The sequence below is a fragment of the Genypterus blacodes genome, unplaced genomic scaffold (genome assembly GCF_046128005.1).
Source record: "Genypterus blacodes isolate CSIRO-AG114 ecotype Tasmania unplaced genomic scaffold, CSIRO-AGI_Gbla_v1 ptg000026l_1, whole genome shotgun sequence".
Lineage (NCBI taxonomy): Eukaryota > Metazoa > Chordata > Actinopteri > Ophidiiformes > Ophidiidae > Genypterus > Genypterus blacodes.
This window is the reverse complement of record NW_027466839.1, coordinates 516,601-536,392: the sequence shown is the minus strand read 5'-3', so window position 1 is coordinate 536,392 and position 19,792 is coordinate 516,601. Positions and strand designations below refer to the sequence as shown.

The 19,792-nt window shown below is 46.8% G+C and overlaps 2 protein-coding genes across 3 annotated transcripts in view; one reads left to right on the top strand and one right to left on the bottom strand.

Annotated features, from left to right (window-relative positions):
* dock1 (dedicator of cytokinesis 1) overlaps positions 1-19,792 on the top strand; it is a 141,345-nt gene that overhangs the window by 57,176 nt on the left and 64,377 nt on the right. The window lies entirely within an intron of this gene.
* On the bottom strand, positions 5,407-19,133 carry insyn2a (inhibitory synaptic factor 2A). Its single transcript, XM_076143551.1, has 3 exons — positions 17,899-19,133; positions 12,547-12,618; positions 5,407-5,590 (listed from the first exon to the last, which is right to left on the bottom strand). Exons 1-3 carry the CDS (start codon positions 19,131-19,133, stop codon positions 5,407-5,409), a joined length of 1,491 nt encoding a protein of 496 aa, XP_075999666.1.

The following is a 19,792-nucleotide window of genomic DNA, read 5'->3' as shown; positions in this document are numbered from 1 at the left end:
TATAATGTGGACCTGGTTAATGAATGCATGAATTTATGATGGAGATTTCTTTTGGGAAACTTTTATAGGCCATTTAAACATTTTAGGCTGAATATAAGTATGGGAAATAGATGGTGGAATGGTGCTGACTTGGCTTTGCATCGTGTGTGTGTGTGTGTGTGTGTGTGTGTGTGTGGAAACGGCATCACGTGCTTATACAGAGCTTTACCTGCAGTGAGTCGCACTAGCAGAAAATGACTTAATGAAGCCTGTAGTAACCTTGGTTATCACACACTAATAATTACTGTCCTCCGTTTTTGATTTCCAATTAAATGTTGTAGGAACGCAGATTCTATAGGTGCCACTCTGCTCCCCGTCTGAGAGCGCCGTAGCAATGCACCAAGCGCGTCGCGTAGAGGGGGAGCCCCTCTGTTGTGTAACCGCGCGTCAGCTTGCGTCACACTGTAGAATACAAAGCTAATGAAGCAGAGCTGAGCCCGAGCCTCCCCACAGTCCCTTTGCTTCCAGCCAGCTGCCTGGGGCAGGCCGAGGACTCCCGGGTTACTCGTCATCAGTAGCTTATATTCTCCGTCCATTGCTACACCAGGGACAGAGAAGGCCCTCCGTCGGCCTGTCTGGCTCACGATCAGAGCAGCAAGACTGGGACTGTACGGGGATAGAAGCATCTCTGGGGATTGGAACAGCCCTGCCTTTACCCTCTCATTTGCCTCTGGTCAAGTCAATTGTATTTGTCATTCTCGTGTGCTTCTTTTGATCATGCATATCAGATGCGGAACTTGACTTCTACTTTATCTAAGAGGCTTTCATCACCCATAAAGGCAACGCACCTGGGTCTCTTTCCTCTGCTATTAAACTTAGTGCATCCATTTCAGCATCCTTCCCTCCATGTAGGGGAAATAGAGTTTCCCGTTTTCAACAATGGCTGCCCAATGTTGTTAAAGTAGCCCCGCTTGCTCTCAGGTTAATGAAACTGCTCGCCCTTAGACCTTTGGCCGCCCTTATTGAAAATATCTGCTTTGTATACATGTGCTGTATTTGCCCTCTACTCTCCCGCTCTCCCCTATAGACAAGTCGGTCGCTGTGTCTCGACTGACCTCTGCCTTTTGTCACCCGTTGCCCGTATAGCTCACTACCCACTGTACTCCACCGCCTTAACTTTCATGTGTACCTGCTTAATATATTCATGGTGTGGTAGTGCACGGTGTCCTTTTGCACAGTGGGAATTAGAGGTTACATCAAAGTCTCGTCTTTTTCAAACCTCCTTTTTCCGCTCGCTATACATTATATAGCACTTAAGTAAAGAGGCCGCATTTGAAGCAGGTCCCGAAATGATTATTTAATGATCAATAAGGTTGCTCTGAATTTTTAACAGCCGTGAGACCCAGTTAGGGTTCTCTAGAAATGTAGCAGCCTTCCAACCAGAGCCCTGTTGTTGCCGCCTCTGGGTACGTCTGCCTACTCTGCAGGCAGATCGCACGCCGCGGTCCGCACAACCAACCGGCGTTCTCTTACTTCAGAGTGGCAGCGCCTTACATTTAGATTCACGCATTAAAGCTCGGCCCCGTCTTCTGTCTCTCTTTCGTCTATCGTCTCTCACTTCCTCTGTTGTCAGTAGCGAACGCAATATTGTGCTGAGAGCGGTCGGGGCGGAGGGGTGTGCTAGGTTTGTACATGTGTCTGTACGGACGTTTGGGGACACTGCATTGCAACACAATCGCATCGTAAGTTAGCACGAGGTGAGGTAGCTTTATATTCATGTCCAGCCTCACACAGGTTGAGACAAGTCCTTGCGAATACATTTACATCATTAGGATAATGGCACAAACAATTTGGCCGTCTGCCGAAACTCCCAAGTTCTCCCTTTATGCTCATAAATGACATTTTCTTGCAGTTGAAGCATCTGTGTGTTCTCTATAGAAACACACATTGATCCAGAGATGGCTAGAGAAGGGAATGGGTTACATAACACATTTCTTAGTAATCTCGCTAAATGTCAAAACTCATTCTACGTTGTTTTCCTAAATGACAGCGAGAGAGAGAGAGAGAGAGTGGTCACTTTGTCGCACAGCTGTACCCAAATGCTACGCTAAATCTTTTAAAGCTTTCAGTTTGGGACTTGCCCGCGAGTTGAGGTCATAGCTGGATGCAGTATTTCATCATTATCCTGCCCTTGTTCCTGTTCTGTGCCGGCAAGCAGCAGGGGGGGGGGGGGGGGGGATGGGGAGGATTCTGGGTTATTGACTGACGCTATGGAGCTGTTAGGTCTCGGGGCTGGAGTTTGTGCTATCCTGCATGCAGTTGCTGACTGAACATGTTGAAAGACAGTCACTGCAATGGCGTCTACTCTGACCTTAAATCTCTTTGTGTCGCTCGGTCTGTGTATCACTCACACGCTGCATTTCTGCCTCCACATCTCTCTCTCTCTCAAACTGTCTCATTCAGCTGCTCCCTGTCTCCTTGGTTCTTTTTCCATTTCTGTCTCCTCTCTCCCTCTCTCTCTCTTTGTGTCTCTCTCTCTTTCTATCGCAGCCAGACTGCTGCAGAGCTCTTACAGAAAAGAAGCATAGTGAGCTGTGGCACTGCATCATAATGCCTGAAACCTGCACTTATCATTCATTCACTACAACTTTCCTCTGCCGTGCTGAAACTGAGCGAATAGACGGAACAGCACTTAGGCTAACGGCAGTACAGTACAACCTGCCTCTCACCTTTAAACCATAGTAGTCCACGTTCAAATAATGTGGGAATGGGATGTCTCAGTGGAGCCTTTAGTGCAGTATTGAGCCACCAAAGATGTCCACACTATAGGAAAGCAATGACACAAAAGTAGGTGTTGCCCTCAAGCATGTTCCCGAGAGCTTCAGCATCCATGTGTGATCTTGACTTTGCAGCTCTAAAAGCACTTTCCTTTAGATTTTGTCCCCGGTTTATCGCTGGCCTGCACCAAAAAGGGAAGCGCGCGTACGTAGACACAACACATTGATATGCGCTGCTGGAAAAAAGCACAAGGAGGGCAGGGAATAAGACTGGAAACCTGTGTTGTGTGTATAAGCTGCGGCTCACTAACGGGTTCTGTGCTCAGGCTGACTTTCTGCACCAGGAGCCCCTCTCTCTCGCTGCTGCTGCTTATCCGCTCGTCGTATTCCACTCTCGTCTTGTGCCACCCTGCTGCATGGGGGGAAAAAAAGATGCGGCGCTGATTGTAGGTGTGTTTTTTTCGCCGCCTCCTGCTTCTCATTGCCAGGGAACATTATACCATCACAGTTCGCAGCTTTGCATACAAAATCCTCCGACGGCACGTCCCGAGTTAAAGCACAAATGAATTCTCAAGCAGCGTTTGCCTGCTCGTCTTCTTGCAAATGATACTCGGTCTGCACAAGACTTTGAGAGCTCTGTAGGTGTCCGTTTTTATTTTTCACATTTTGTATATTAAATACCATTGTCTTTTCCTTTGTTTTTTTTATAGAAAAACAGTATAAAATACACAGTATTGCACATAATAAATCAATTGCACTTCTTTAAGGTACAGATAAACATCTAGTTCTCTCTCTTGATGCTACAGTACAACTAGTCAAGGGTCCAACCCAGCTTGTACAAGAGTGGAGGTGTGAATAAACGACAGAAAGCAGTGTGTTAGAGCCTGTGAAGGTCATTCTGCGAGTGATAAAACCAGGTAGCTTGTGGTTCTGCTATGAATTGTGTTGTCAGTGGTAAAGGATGTTTTGTTTTTTTATGCCCTTAAAACCACTTTGGCACGTTTCCTGTTTACCGGGCAGTGTTTTTTTGGCTTTGAGGGCGACTTCAACTTCAGCTGTATGTTCCTGCAAGCACTGTTAATCCAATGTTTCACTTCAGTATTGGCTGCTCTCCCTCTCTTTAAAATGACTTTAGCCCTATTTGATGCTATACAACGTGTGTGTGTGTGTGTTTATAGTATACGTAAATATTTTGGCTGTACATAGTCTCTGAACCCTGTGTGGAGTTGCTATGTTTCTTTACAGTTGAATGGACGGGACGCGACAAGCGGGAGCTGGTAATGGCTAACGGAGGATAACGAAGGGAAACACTCTTCTGTTGTTTAAAAATTCATCCATTGAAAAGCTAGAAAATATCCTGCGAAATCTGAGGCTTGTAAAAAGCATGCAAGGCTACATGCCTGCCACCCTGCACTTATAGAAGGCCTGGTCGTGGTCTGCAGTGGCACATTCGAGTCTTTCCTGGCTCGGGTCGCTGATAGCAAGATAGTGCAGAAATACAATCGCGGCTACTTCCCTTTGCCACTCGCGTGTGCTGAGAATGGACCTCACGTGTCGCACTCGGTGGGTGTGTGTGTTTCGTGTGCCTGTGTGGAAACCTGAACTACCTCTAGATCGATAATGACAAAGCAAGTCTTGACTGTGTGAGCTCCGTCTTTTCTTTTTGAGTGATGAGTTTCGGTGACGGTATATGCTAGGTGGTGAGAATCGAGAAGTCGTATGAGAAGGAATTGAAAGTCACTATTCACCTCCTGTGCATTGTAGTTCTCCCACATACGCAGCCCCCCTTCACTGCAGCTCGAATGAATAGCTTCCACTAAACCTTAAAGTGAATGTATATAGATATATATTTATATAGAAAAAATTACATTGACGTCTTAGCTTTGCAAAGGCCGATAAGAAAATAAGTGTTATTTATTCATTCTTTACTTCAAAGTCAGTTGATTCAAAGAGACGTGGAACCGACGGATAGAAAGTTGATCATAGAACTCCGATAAACATCTCCGACGTCTGTCTCGCAAGTCTCCTCGGTTATTAAGAGTCTTCATTCCGTCGTAGTTAGAAGGTCATCTAACTGTGAAAAATAGTGATTCTTATTATTCTGGAGAAAATGTTGTCCTGAACAGTGTTACTTGTGCTTTTCTGTGTGGTGATATGCAGTGGATGTGGAGCCTCGGAGCGTTGCGGTTGATTTTGCCCAACCTCTCCTGGAGGTTTGGAAGAGAGACAATGTCCCCGACTGGTGACCAGAGTGTGACAGTCACTTCAACATTATCATAGAATAGGATCCATTAGATTTCAGCTAGAAAAATATACGGAAATGAGTACAGGCAAATCAAATTGGACTTCTCACTTTGTTGATCTTGCCCCGGTGCAATTTCACACCCTGTTTTGCGACATTAGTTCAAAGTAATTCAAAATCCCTTTATTTTTCTTTTTTTTTTTTGGTAAGCGCGACCTTTTCAAAATCGCCATAGAATCCACTTGTATTTTCCTGTAGGCGGTTCAGTATCCCATAGTGGAGCTCTCCATTATAGCTGGTTGGAAGGTCTCCAGAAAAGCCAAAGATGCGCTATGTGTGTGAGTCGCCGGATAAACAAATGCGGATGAGGAGACGGATGCATAACCACCAGTGTGCAGTCCTGTGTTCTCACAGGAACCAAAGTTTCCAGCGGCCGTGCTTCTTGGAGTCGGCTTTGGACTTGCGCTTCGGGGTGGAGGTGAAGGCTTCCTGGGGGTAAGGCAGGGGCGAGAGGTGGACGTCTTCCGTCGGGCACAGCCTCTTTATCAGCGGCTGAAGCTTGTCTTCCTGCTGCTTGAAGTCCAGCTCCACACTGCGGCGAGAAAGAGACAGAGGCGTTACACACGTGCCTTTGCGAGATACGCGTGCTTGACACGAAAACTTGACATCGAAAACACTCACAGGTGGGCGCGTGATGCCACTTAAATGTTAGCGTCTTTTCTTCATTCACACCTCTTTAAATCTGACCATATTCTGTCTCACACTCCCCCGCTCCATGAATGTTAGGCGCTTTAAGCACCGGCACTGTGGCCTGTTCCCACTTAACCTCTGCACATCTGTCGCGGTCACCGCTCAGCCTACGAGACTGACCTACATGTCCCTCCCTCATTTCATCTCTGCTCCCAGTTAAATCTCCCATTTCGGCCTGTTTTGTACGATTTTAGTCTGGCTGCCCACTTTTGGCCGCCGCTGTTATTTATTTTCATTCCTTTCATGAGTGAGACCCTAACCCATAAGTGAGAGGAAGCCCATTAGTACTTTTCTATCATTCACGAGTGCTGGGTCATTGAATTTGCTTGACACAGGTTCATTTGCTTTGCTTAAAATTGAAATCGGAGCACGTGTGTTGATGCTTTGTTGGATTTGTTTGTCGGATACCATATTGCAACGAATTTCCTTGAACCCAGCGTTGTATTGTATAATGCATCAGCAAATGGACAATGGGATCCTTCTGCGCAAACACTGTCTGTGTTTTCCCAGGATGCAAAGGGATTTATCTCGACCGGCCATCACTAACCCATCTTAATCCCACCGCCCACACACATCTGACTCAAGTTTGGCGGCGTGAATCTCAGATTATGGCGGGCGGTTAAGTGTAGGGAGGCTTTAATCTGCCCAAAGCCTCTGCTCACACACTCGGCTGAGTCATGCCGGTGGGAGACTCGGGACAGATGTGCTCCCAGGGAAGGCAGCAGCGGCACGCGCACACACACACACACACACACACACACTCTGCGAATACTGCTGTGTGTCTAACGGTAACAACTGTTAGGAGGTGATGATTTGTCAAGGTGAGCTCGGTCGCCGGCTAAATGCTTTGATGGAAACTCACGCCGTTTCTTATGATCGCCTCCTCGGCATTGCAAAAAGCCGTCTTCACAAGGTTTTCATCACCTTTACGCGTTGTGAATTCTTTCTTTTCCCTGAATTAACATTTATCTATATTATACAACAGCCTGCGACAAAATTCCGCCTGCGTTAGAACTTTTTGCCACAATTGATGACATGATTCTGCATGCACTGCTGCGATGCATCACATTTGAGGTTTCACACTACACAGATACAGATGCAGGGAATTTATGAGATTGCTATTATCACGCAATCTGCATCATGCATAAAACACCTCAATAGTAGGATTAGGAGTAGAATTTATTGGAATTCAATGCAACAATGTTCTGGATGTTGCTAGTATTCCAGTTACCGTACTTCATATTCGGCATCTTGTGACCGTACAGCATTTACAGTATTGTTATGTCTCTCCTTTCCTCTGAAGCCGGGGCAGCGTCTGTTGTGGCGTCATAATAAAAGGTGACAGGTTTTATTATGTACATCGATGTTTTTGGCATTGATTGGAACAGAATCGACATAAAACGTGGGTGTTTGACAGCAAGTCAACTAAGTGTTGGGTGCGGATCCAGACACTCAGCACTTTGCATTTGTTTGACTCAGGCTTTTGTACTCAGCCAAGAACACCGCAGCTATTTGCAATTAATCATGGCGTACAGGCATTTAATTACACTGGTATAAATCCACTTCAATTTGTCTGAGGGTGTGTGTGTGTGTGTGTTTGCATGTGCACGTATTGTAATGTCCTCCAAAGTTACTTATTTTCATTTAAAAATTTAAATTTATTGTTCATTAAATTAAAGACCTAACTGAGGATTAAAGGATTCTGGGAATTCAGGGAATATTTGTGTGTGTGTGTGTGTGTGTGTGAGGTAGCATGAGCTATCATTTGTAGTTCAAAAAGCTTCCAAAAATACAGAAAAAGGCTTTGAGAGATAGATCCCTCTACCTTTTTTAGCATCGGTCTGAAAGTATCAGAGGTTAATACTGCGTCATTTTGTTTGGGCTGTGTTTCGCATGCAAAGTATGTCAGAGGTGACAGTGCTGCCCAGAGTGTGCTTGCTGTCCGTGGCTACAGGTTAATACTCAAAGCCATTGAACCTCCTCCTCCAACATAGATCTTTATCCTATTGATCATAAACTGTTTTCATTATACTGCAAACTATGTCTTTTCCCGTCACCGTTGTCGTCCTTGCCGCCATTGCTGTGTTAAGTCGCCATCGATGCAGGAGTTTGTTTTGACCCTGTGAGAATGGACCCTTGCACGACCTTCCTCACTACGAAGTGACGCGTGTGTGTGTGTAATTGAATATGCACTTTCACCTTCAATCCACCTTTTCCCTGTGTCAGTTTAAATGTAATGCAAATAGACGTGTGTGTGTGTGTGTGTATATATTTACTCTATATATAGAGAGATTTTGCTTTATTTCAACCAGCAGCAGAGGTGACGCAGCCTGTAGCTCAGAGAACAAAAAAAAGGCAGGGAAACTCGCACACCACTGGAAAAACTCAGCATAACCTAATTAGGAAAAAAAGAGCAGAGTGAAAAGATAATCATCTCATCAGTGAAACCCACTCAAAAGGCCCTTTAATGAATGATTTATTAGTCTCTACCGGGCCCAGTTATCAGCATCTCCTTATGAAACTGTCACGAGGCCCCGCTGCGTCTGTCCTCACCCCCGGCAACGCTTTCAATTTGATTTTTGTCGAGAAAAACAAAAAAAAAAAGGGGGTGACCGTTGTTGGCATTTTTTCCCGTCGCGCAACTCCCGCGAGTGAACTGCCGGACGGGGGTAAATTGAAGACGGCACGTTGGATCTCGTCAGGCTTCAACCTCTGTCTGCTCGCCCTCCCCTCCCTCTCCCAGCGCCTCTTTTGAGAGAAAACGTCGTCTCCCCCGCGGCCCAATAAAGTAGATATGCAAGCAAATCCTTACATCCCCGTCTCCTCCGTCCTTTCTACCACATTAACATGCACGCCATGCTCGATTGCTGTCTTTGCCGCAGTTGAGTCAAAAACAGAATAAGACACGGCGCGGTTGTCAAGATTCCGCCTTTTGTCACGTTAAACTGCCTCATGGCTTAATCCGTGTACGATGCAAATTGTTCCAGGTGAGGGAATGCATGATCAGATTATCAATGTCTGCTGTAAGACAATGGTCCATTTAAATACCAAAGATGATTTACATTTGCACAATCTAAGTCTGTGAGCCAATAGAGGATTTTGTACTGATGTTTTTGATGATGTAACATTTGGAAAAAAGAAACATTTGATTGGTCTAATTAGTTTAATCTTAATGTAATGTGCACATTGTCTGCTCTTTAGTGTTTCTATCTTACCTGGTTATGGCCGTGCACTTCTGACTGTCCCCACTGTCCCCTCACGCTGTCTGTCCTACTGAGTATCACTCTTGTAACTATGGTAACCAGCCTTCCACCATGGAGAAAACATCATTAAGCTTGCACAAAAAAAAAAAGGCATCTTCCCCCTGCAGAGTAGTGCGGAAGGACGGCTCAGCTGTTCGGTAATTTCCATATGTTATAATTTAATCGGCTCTTCAGCCTTTAGCGACGCTTAATTGATTTTCATAGCTTTCCTCAATAGATTGGAGATTTTTCCGCTTTCCTTTTGTTGGTTGATTTATTTTTTCATTCATTTTCACTACACAGTTGTTGCTCAAAGGATATTTTACCGTCAAATCGTCAGTTAGTTTTCTTATCGACCGCCTTTCCTCGGTCGTGTCTTAATAGGGAGACGTGCACGCTAATGGCAAAATGGACTGATGGAAAATATCCATCATGCATTGTGAGCAACGTCACTCTCCCAGATCTCCATCTTTAATAAGAACCGTTTAAGTGTTATCTCCCTGTTGATCAGTACATTAACCCGTATAAGTGCACTGTGAGGAAAATGAGATTACAGCATTCCTGGATCGACAGTGTGACGAGGCATAATCACGCTGTAATCCTGCGGGCTTGTAATGAATGTATGCATTTCTAATCCCTTGAAACAGCCAGATTTCCTCCTCTGTCTGTCTCACTTTATTTATCTTTAGTTTCTCTCTCTCTCCGTTTGTTGCTTTTCATCTACCCCTCTGTGTTTCCTCCATAACGGCTGTTACATCACTTGGCGTAAATGAATGTATCGCTGTAATCGTTTCGTCCCTTTCTCTCCCGTTTCTTTTCAATGTCACGCTCATTGTATTAAGCTCTACATCAACAAGTGCATTGGGACACAGTGGTCGCCGTTGGCAGATAGAGATTCTGGAGAGCAACAGACGTTACTCTCCAGAATCTCTATCTTAGCATTTCACCGAGTGTTCAAGAGTTCAAACTGAGGAAAAGGAGAAGGAACAAGAGAGCACATCAACTCTGTGTTCAGTTTGAAGTCCACGGCCTTGGACCACAGCACAGTATTGATCCGGTGCTCTTGTTATGCTTAGGATGGCTCCTGAGATGATGCTGTGTACTCCTGGATAAATTGATTATGGGTAAGAGTGCATGGCTGGCTCCTTACTGGGCTGTGTTGAAATGATTTATGGACCTATACGTCCTTTAAACCAGTTTCATTATAAACACAAGGCTTTAGGGGCCTTGGCACCGCCACAGGCACATAAGCACACACATGCACACACATGCACACACATGCACACAATCCTAATAGAGAATATAGAGGGTTATTCATTCCACATACACTGTGTTCCTCCGTGGTTTTTTCTTTCTATCCAGTGTTCCTCCGCCTCCAGAGAGGTTGTTTTCATGGAGATCTAAGTAATTAGATTGCCGTTTAATCCCCCAGCCTGTGTGAATACAACTGCTATATTTAATTCTGTGTCCAATCAACACAATTTAGCATGCCAGGCAAGTCTCTTAAAGGAGAACTCGGGTCAATTCAACAGATTTCAAACGGCTCACTCGGAAAAAATGTCCGCCCTTTATCATGTTGAAAGCCTGCCAGGTGCTGGCGAGGTTTGTCAGAAAAAATGAGCCTCACTCTTTTCATTGACTTTCTGCTTTTCTGTGCTTTTCTCTGGAGATGAAGCCTTAAAGTTAACTGTGGCACATCTCGAAATCCAGAACCTGAGTTTTGATATTCCTGTTTAAGAGCAGTGATGCGTTTGTGTGTGGATGATCGGCAGCGACAATTCTTACCTTACTTGTTCTGTGATTAGCTTTTAATGATATGCAACTAATTTCTGTCGGTGAAGAACAAATGCTGATGAGCTCACTTCAGCTGGACGCTCATGAACGCAGTGTTTATCGCAGACTATATTTTGCATGTTGCAAACATAAATAAGGAAACGACGGCAACATAAACGGCACCTTTCCCGATGTGTCATGACGCACACTGATCATTCACACTGAGCTGCGAGCACACACTGATGTCAGACTGAAACGGCTCGTATTTTTATTTCCGATTTTGTTGTCGTACTGCAGTTTTGCGCTCGTATATCCTGAACGATGGTTACGGCGGCGTCTCCCGAGTCTGCAGAGGCTGGTACATCAGGTCCAGCACAGTTGGCAGGCAGAGTGGTGATGGGGCAGGGGGGGCAGGGGGGGGGTGTGTGTATGGTAAATCAGAGGAGCAGGGCCTCTTGCTTCCCCAAGGCTACATCACACAAAGTTACCACTAAACATGATGCTGAGTTATTTATAATCCTGGCCTAGCTCCTCCTGTCAGTCCTTCCTCCTTCCTCCTCCACACTTTTACCCCACCGCCCAGCCGTTCCCCCCTCTCTCCCCCACATGTCACGTCGCACTCGTCCTCATCTCCCTCCAAGCGTCTGATGGCCTCTCCTTGTTGTGCGCCCCGCGGCCATGCAGGACACTCGCTGTGTTAAAAAAAAACAATCCTCTTTTTGTGACACGCCGCACCGTCCTCCTCCACTCAGACATCAAAATGAACGCCGTTGTGCCGGAATCCTTCATTTTCTGGGAGCGGAGTGTGATTTGGCTCCAGGCTTATCAGTTATTGAGATCAGTAGATAGAAGATGATCTAAATGGCTCTTCAGAGGTAAATGCCACCTGAGTAGGACACCAGTGTCCACACAAAACAGGTTTATCGATCGCCTCTCACCCTCCTTCTCTCTAAATCTCTCCCTTTTGCTCTCTTCTTTCTCCCTCTTTGACTGTTGCACTCAAGCTGTTTCTATGTGCCGCAAGTAAATAGTAAATAGAATTTCTGACGCACAACTCTGTGATCAAAGAGCCCCTATTGGACTGTCAGTTCCCTTGTGTATGTGAGAGGAATGTCCCAGAGATAATGACACAAGTCTCAGACATTGACTGTGGACGTTAAGCTGACCTCCCCCCCAACCTACACACTCGCGCACACACACACAGAAATCCAAGCAGCAGCGCAGCAAGATGAGAGCTGTGCATCCTGTTAAGCTAATGACTTGGGACCCACGTCTGCGTGCTGCGTGTCAAATAAATTGAGGCGAATTTGAAAATATGCAGAGGCTCAGTTGGCTTGGCAACAGTGCGGCGTGATGATATTTCATGATGTTTTTATCTGTAATTAATTTCACCTTTCCCAGCCCTGGGAGATCGCTCATTCTATTTTCCCCTCCCCGCTTTTCGCCGGCACAACCCCTTTTGTCTTCGGATGCGGCGGAATCTCTGCCCGCCAAATGTCCTTCGGCGAGCGGAGAGGTGTGACGGGAGGAAGGGGGGGGGGTTGGACAAAGACGTATAGATTCAGAAAAGGGGGAGCGTGGCGTGCAACTGTCACAATGTCGCCTGTCCGCTCGCTCATTAACCGCATCCACATTAGCCTTGCGTTTGCTGCCCACTTCCCCTTCCCTTCTCCCCCCGCCGCCGCCTCCCACCTGTCCACTCTTCCCCCCAAAGGAGAACGGACACAAGTGACACGTTGAGATTGTCGTCTGCGGGCGGAAAAAAAAAGGAACGGCCACTAACCTGTAAATAATGCATGCGCTGTTCCGGCATGTGTCACAGTTGGCCGTGTCCTGTCCGGTTCGATAGGAGAGCCTGCGGGGAAGATAAGAGTCGTGAATGAGTAATTACAGGACTTGTTGATTCCCCCCTCCCTCCCCCTCTCTCCTCTCCTGCCGCCCTCCTTCCTCCATCGTGTTCATCATCCCTCGTTAGCCGGACTGAAGCAAATGAGGTTGAGGAGGTGGCGCCGTGCCCTCCCTGAGTGACCCGTGACCTTGTAGCCGGGGCCGGAGGGAGCACGGCGTCGACCATTAGCAGGGGCAGAGTGATGGGAGAGGAAACGAAGCAGGCTTTTCCTGACTGGGCTGCACTGAATGGTAGTTTTTAATGAAGTACTTGTCTCAGTAAAGGCACACCTCCTTTCTAAAGTTCCTTTATATTGGTGTGTGAGAACGTTTATCCTCACACAACAGAAACCCCCTTCGTTGCTTACGTAGTCCATTCTTTAAGCTGTATACGGCTCTTTTCACGCTGAGGAAGGATCCCCCAGTGTACAAATTAGCCGCAACCATTTGCAGTCGAGATTCTTTTCTGGTAACGAAACGCCTTCGATGCAGACGCAATTAAAAAAGTTTGCTTGCGGACAAACCTTTAATTTGTCCTATTGATGATTGATTTTTCACCCCCCCCCCCCCCCTCCCTGCAAAGTCACATTTCAAAACCTGTCAATATCCTATTCCGTGCCTCCTCATGTCATGACATCGCCGTGTGCCTCCGGAATGAACCGGTGCTGCCAGCTCCGACACGCTCTCATTACGGCTCTCCCCCCCCCCCCCAAGGCGACGCCCCCCTCAATGGAACTATTTGGTTACATGCTTCATAGGTTCAATGGCTTTCTTATTGGATTAGCTTGTGTGGCAAACGTGTATGTAAATTGACAGTAAGTGCTTCTCCGTGTAATTAACGGCGTATTACGGCGGACACACACTCTGGACTCACTCCGCCAAGCCAGAAAGAAACCCCCCCTTCCCTCTGCATGCTGGGGATTTATGGCAGAGCCCCCCCGCGCCGGTGATTCTGCTCAGGTAAACAGTCGCCGCGCCGACATAAAGCCGTCACATAAACACAGCAGATGCCAGCGTCAACGTCCTTCATCAACCTCGTTCTCCTTCATAATCAAGCGGTTAACACGGAGCGACGCCTTACTGCCGGGCTTCCTGGAGCGTTTTATAACTTAGGTGGCTCACCTCCGCTGAATCAAAGACACTGCCTCTCCTCCCGTCATAAGAATTTAATACACTTTTTATGAAAGAAAACTTCAGCTCCGATCAGAGGGGGCAGTTTGAGTCAAGGCCAGAATAAGTCATTCTTCAAAATCTGTCTGGTTCGGTTTGTCAGCTCACCAGATGAAGGGGATTGATTTATTAAGACTTACATATTGTACATTTATTCCAATTGACAGTAAACAAAACTATATGTTGTGAGGAATCCTGGTGGTCTTGTTAGATACATACCAGCTAATCGCAACATGCCAAAAATAATCTAAAAATGAGGGATAAAAAGGCAGATTACAATGTTTGCCTACAGCTCAGTCTGTCGCCCTTCAGCTGGGAGAACACGGAGCAACATTCTGCACGTACACGACATCACACTAACCAGCCAGACTGACGCGGCTTAGATCTGTGTGGATAGCATCCGTGACTCTGATCAGAAGGTTTCGCCCGCTCCCGTCATGCGTCTGCTCCTCCGCATATCCTCGCGCCGAAGATGACGCCGCTAGAATGTAAAGACTGGCTATATGATGCGGCACATACAGCTCATTGACCTTGTCCAAGATATTTCTCAGTTCAGTCGTCCCGTATTACTTTGTAGGCGTCGCATGTCACGGTTAGACGAGAATTGAAAGCGAGGAGCTGAAGTTAAGAGGCGGGGAGATCACTTTTATCTTAACAAATCGGTGGAGATCTCTGTGGAGCGCAGGTTTCCATTCAACACCGGCAACAAAGCCACAGGTTTTCCCTTCCCATTCTGGTCAATGTCACATTTAGATATAGTTCCCTCTCATATGCAGGAGTATAGTTGAGTTCTCTTTTATGCCATAAGCACAGTGCAGCTTTAAAGCACCAATAAAATTAAACCACTATCGTAAATTCCCCCCTCCATATCTGTGTTTTCTCGGCTTTATTCCCTGGCGGGTTTATTAGAGGGGCTGATAGCAATATTGTTATTAAGCCTGTGGTAGAGCAGAGCAGCGGGGTGACTCACTCAGAAGATAGATGTGGCCATGTGGCTTTCCACCCAGATGAACCTGATCGATAGGTAGCTGGATTGCGGCCCCTTCGAACAGCTCTCTCTCTTATTCCCTCTACCCCCCGCCCACGCACTGCTGAGATCTCTCTCTCCTTCTATTTCTCTTCCCGGACCACCCGGCTCTCACGCCGAGTTGATAAGAGAAAATAAGAGGGCAGAGCTCATTTCGGCTGGACTCCCCGGGGAGCGCAAAGCCAAATGTGGCATTAACTGTATATTTATACGCCCTCCTCCCTGGTGCTACTAGGTGAGCGCTCCCAAAGGTCACTGAGTGGGTAGGTGCACATAAGCACACGGAGTTTGTTGAAGCAATAGAGACGACAGGTCCCCATGCGTGTGATTAATCGGAACTGGCCCGGCCAACGTTTGTCTGATGATGCAGCAAAATTTCCTCCCTGAACTTTCTGCCCGCCGCTTGGATGCGACGTACTCCAGAAGTGGCTCTCGCACCTTTCGCACTGTATTGTCAGCTGCTCTTTGAGGGTTGTGTGGGTGTCCCGGTGTGAATTGTGGGCCACGCCCCCCCCCCCCCCCCCCCCCCCCCCCCCCCCCCCCCCCCCCCCCCGACTCTGCCAGAGAACAATAACTTTCCTCTCAGGCAAGTCACGTCCTTTAAACTCGCCGCTTCCCCCAGCAAGCTCGGTAAACTGCTCGCATAATCTGTAAATGGCGATTTGGGATCGGGTGAATTCTAATATTATGATAATCAAGGGAGATGTGAGCCTCCAACCTTTCATTCACTCCCGCACTCATTTTCTTTCATTTTATTGCATTATGGTCTCACTTTCAACCCATTTGCTTACTTACCATACTGCTCTTTCCCCCCCTCAATCCTTTTCTCCAAGTGTTCACACACACTTTTTTGTGGCAGTTTTTCATTGTCTTTGTCACACAGATCAGTGGCGGAGTCAAAGTGTCTCTCTGTGATATGAGCTATGGGTCTATAGTAGGTTCTTACAGAGATCAGTGGATCTATGTTAAGCAAATCAAGAATTGTTACACTTTTGTATTTGCTTAAGAAAGCTGAAGAACATAAAGCCAATACTATACAGCTGCCTCTTCCTGGAGAGAATGCAGATATTTAGAGTTCAACTTTGTTGGATTCGGGTATGCCAGCCATTCTGCCATCCAATCAGAGCAGAGGTTCATTATTTCTGCTTTTGACATGTTTACAACAACCAGAGAGCCTGTTTTAGTAGAGCAGGGCGAGGAGATCTGGAAATTCCTTTGTGTAAACCCAAAAAACCTTCACTAATATGACAGAAGCCCTGCATATTTGTCTTTTTCTGAAGTATTTTGTCCTGAACGCGGCAAATTACCCGTGGAATTCCAATTTTCATCCGAACAGTCGCATGACACGGATGCATGTATAGTTGATGAAATGCGCACAGCGTCGCATTTCAGTCCATGCTCACAATTTACCTATAGCCTGTGGGGACTCCCTATTTGTTGTGTCAGTGACATTTCTGGAAAGGGGCGAACGGAGCTAATGTAGCGTGTCTAAAGAAGCATTAGAATATCTGCTTGGCTCACTGAAAATACAACAGAGACGGGGGAAACTGTACAGTAAAAAAGAAGACTTGTTTACGTAGAAAAAGAGGAACGGTTTAGTCGAGCTCTGGTGGATTGTAAAAGAGGCTTATACCGCTTATTGATTTACACAAAAACGTACACTTTTGTAACCAATGGATGTGCAACACTACTGATGGACATAACAACAATAAATTACCACATTAAACACTTTCTAAACAAATATGTCATCACGTTATTCACTTTAGATGCAAGGTCGGTGTGCTGAGCAACGGCGGCTATGGATTCACTCACAGTGCTAGTTTCCAGTTTGCTGATAAGGAGATTAAGGTTGCTTGGTGAAAGATTGAGTGTGGATAATTGCCTGTTTAGGTGGTGTAAATTCAAAAGGGTCGATCCTTTCCCTTGCTCAGGCCCTGTCGGATCCGTTTTTTACCCTTTTGTCCTCCAGTGAAGTTGATATGGGGAGCAAGTAGCAATTTGTACACTTTCATGCATTTGTGTATGTGTGAGAGGTATGTGTGTTTAATTTCCAGAGCTTTTGGACTCCAAGGTTGATATCTGATGTTTGTTTGGGTTTTCTCACTCTCCACCTCGCCACAGCGCCGGTCAGAACAGATAGGGATCGGAGCGCCGAGCCCCAGCAATTCTCTCAACAAATTGGCCATTTTGTTTGCTTCATCCCCTTTGGATAGACAATCCTCTGTTTCAGCGGGCTAAGATGCTATCTGCAGCCGCTTTTGTATATAGTGAATATCCACCGGACGGTAAATGGCTTTTTCACAGGTCACGGCTTTTTTTCTAAGGCATTGAACTCGGTAGAATCACATTATGTCGTGCAGCTGCATAAGGCCAACCTTCCAAACATCAACTTCAACATTTTAATCAATATGAATGTCTTGTCCCGCCGCAATTTTTAAACGGCAAAATCATATTTCCATTTTTATTACACCCATCCAGTTTTGACTGATTTAAGACGGTGACAGAATAATATTAATCTCTCAGATACGGTGGTGTTTGCTGCTGATTTGCTAACCTATGATTTGCAGCCTGATCTGGAGTGCCACTCAGTCATACTACACGTCATCAAGCCACTTGGGCAAATTGTGCAAGATGTTTGACCTGCACATTATTCAGCTCTGCTATTATATCTGGGGAAGGGGGGGGAAAGCACAAGTAACATAGTCCTGGAATAACACAGTTCACTCACATCCAAGTCAAAGCGACATCCTCTTAGCTGTATACCTCTGTCATCTCTGCTGAGCATTTTTTTGGGGCTGTTCAGTCGGGTCTTCTATGAAGCTCTTACACATGCAGGCTTGTCCCTAAGAGCTAGAAACAGTTTGTTGCATTACAGCGAGAGGGCACTTTCTCACTCATAAATCATGAATGTATTCAGTCTGTCAGATGTCTCCTCGGCTCAACTGATAAGCTTTACGGATTTATGACATTTCTGCTACTGACTTTTCACATGCAGTGTATTTTTCTTATACCAATGTAGCTTAAGCACAAGCCGTAAGTGAGGTGTCTTACCCTTCTCTGTGAGCCTCCCCCTTCTCCAGTTCCTGGATGACCCCTAGTAGCACCTTGATGGTCTCTTGACTGGAGCTGATCAGGTTCTCCATGGCCTGGAGCTGTGCTTTAACATCCCCCTCCTTATTTACAGGCACTATTTGCTTACAGGCCTCCAGTGTCGGGTCAGGGGGCGCCCCTCGAGCCTCGCCACTGCTGCAGGGTGACAGCGGCTCTTCCATGCCCCGTAGAGGCTGGGCGGACAGCTGTCCTGTGTGACACTGTGCCTGTGTTGTACAGCCTCTGCTGGAACGTGGTAGTGTCTCACTCTGCAGCCCGTTGAGCTGGAGGCCTTTCTTCCGCTTGCTCCGCACAGACGGACTGTCCAGGCACTCCACCTGTGTGAGGGAGTTCCAGGCGATGGGGCCCGTAACCTTGGAGGCCCTGTCCGGCAGGGTTCGGGACGAGCCCTCCTCCAGAATCAGCAGTTGCCTCTTGGCCGGGTTGTCGGCATCGGGCTCCCTGTGTTGTAATCCTGCCCTGGGTTTGGATGGGATGCTGCAGAGCTGATACTCTGCCTGCGTTCCAGCTCCGCTTCCTTTTGGTGTGTCTGGTAGGCAGTCTGTGTCTGCAGAGCAACTGAGCAGCAGAGCGTCAGAGCACAGACCATCAGGTGCAGTGTGCTGCTCCACTGTGGCAATGCACTCATTAGTATGGAGCAGAGCCCTGGTCCTCCGGACTCCGCTCCCTCCGCAGGCTCCCCCCTCCTCCTCCTCCTCCTCATCTAAACCCCGCTCAACAGCCTTGGACTGTTTCACCTCCATGACAAAACCGTTATTCTGACCTTTATAAGTTTCCACAGCGGCCACGTGTTTAAAGGTGTGGCTCTTCTTGCGCTCGAAGGGGAAGGTCTGATAGCGTTTCTTTAGGTCAGGGGACGTCTGCACCCCCGTGCTCTTTGTGACGTTTGGGATGGATCTGCGCGCGGGGACAGTCATGTACTTGCGGTACGCCACCTTGTAGGAGATTGGTTTGCCAGCCTTCCCCGCCGCCTGTAACTCCGCCTCCCGCTGCTCGTTCTGCGCCTCGCAAATATCCTTGAAACGCACTTGCAGAGCCTTGTTCCTCTTCCTCACCTGTCTGCTAGCTTCCAGGGAATACTTCACCTCGAGCGCCAGAGAGGTGGAGGGCAACGGTGCCTCCGAGTCAGATTCCGAGTTGGTGAGCATGCATTTGCCACCCTCCTTGCTCACCATGTTTCCTGTAAGGCACAAAACAGACACTTAACGTCTTCATTTTGATAATTGACTGCTTCAGTACCTTGTCGGACTATTATGCCTCTCTGGAGAACACTATTTCAACTCGGGGAGAAGGAAAGAACTTAAATCATACATATTGGCTGGATATCTTTGCTGTTATGAGATGAAAATATAAAATGATTTGATTCATAGCATTCAAATATCTCTATCGATAATAATTGCAATTTTATAACAGATTTAGTTGCTCTACATTTGAGATGGAAGCAATTCAAGATGCCAGCATGTTTCCTCTTCACTCTTTTATCACCAGTTGGTTTTTTATCCTTGCCAATCCCTCCGTTTATTTCCTGGAAACTGCACGGGTTGGGATTTTTAGCACGCTCTAAAAATAATCCATGATGTATTTAATCCCTCTGTGAAACCGGTGACACCAATTAAGGAAGAATTCTCACTCATTTATCAACGTCAGTTCACGCGTCTGTCATCAGTAATTCCTCCTGCGTCTCTGCGACCGCTTTCTAGCTTGATGAGTGTGAGCGTCGCAGCCTTTGTTGTGTACCACGTCCACTCGATGCCAGACTACCCCTCACAATCGCAGACTCTCTCATTCTCGAGTGCGCCTACTTAAGAGGATCAATAAAGCTCTGATTAATCTG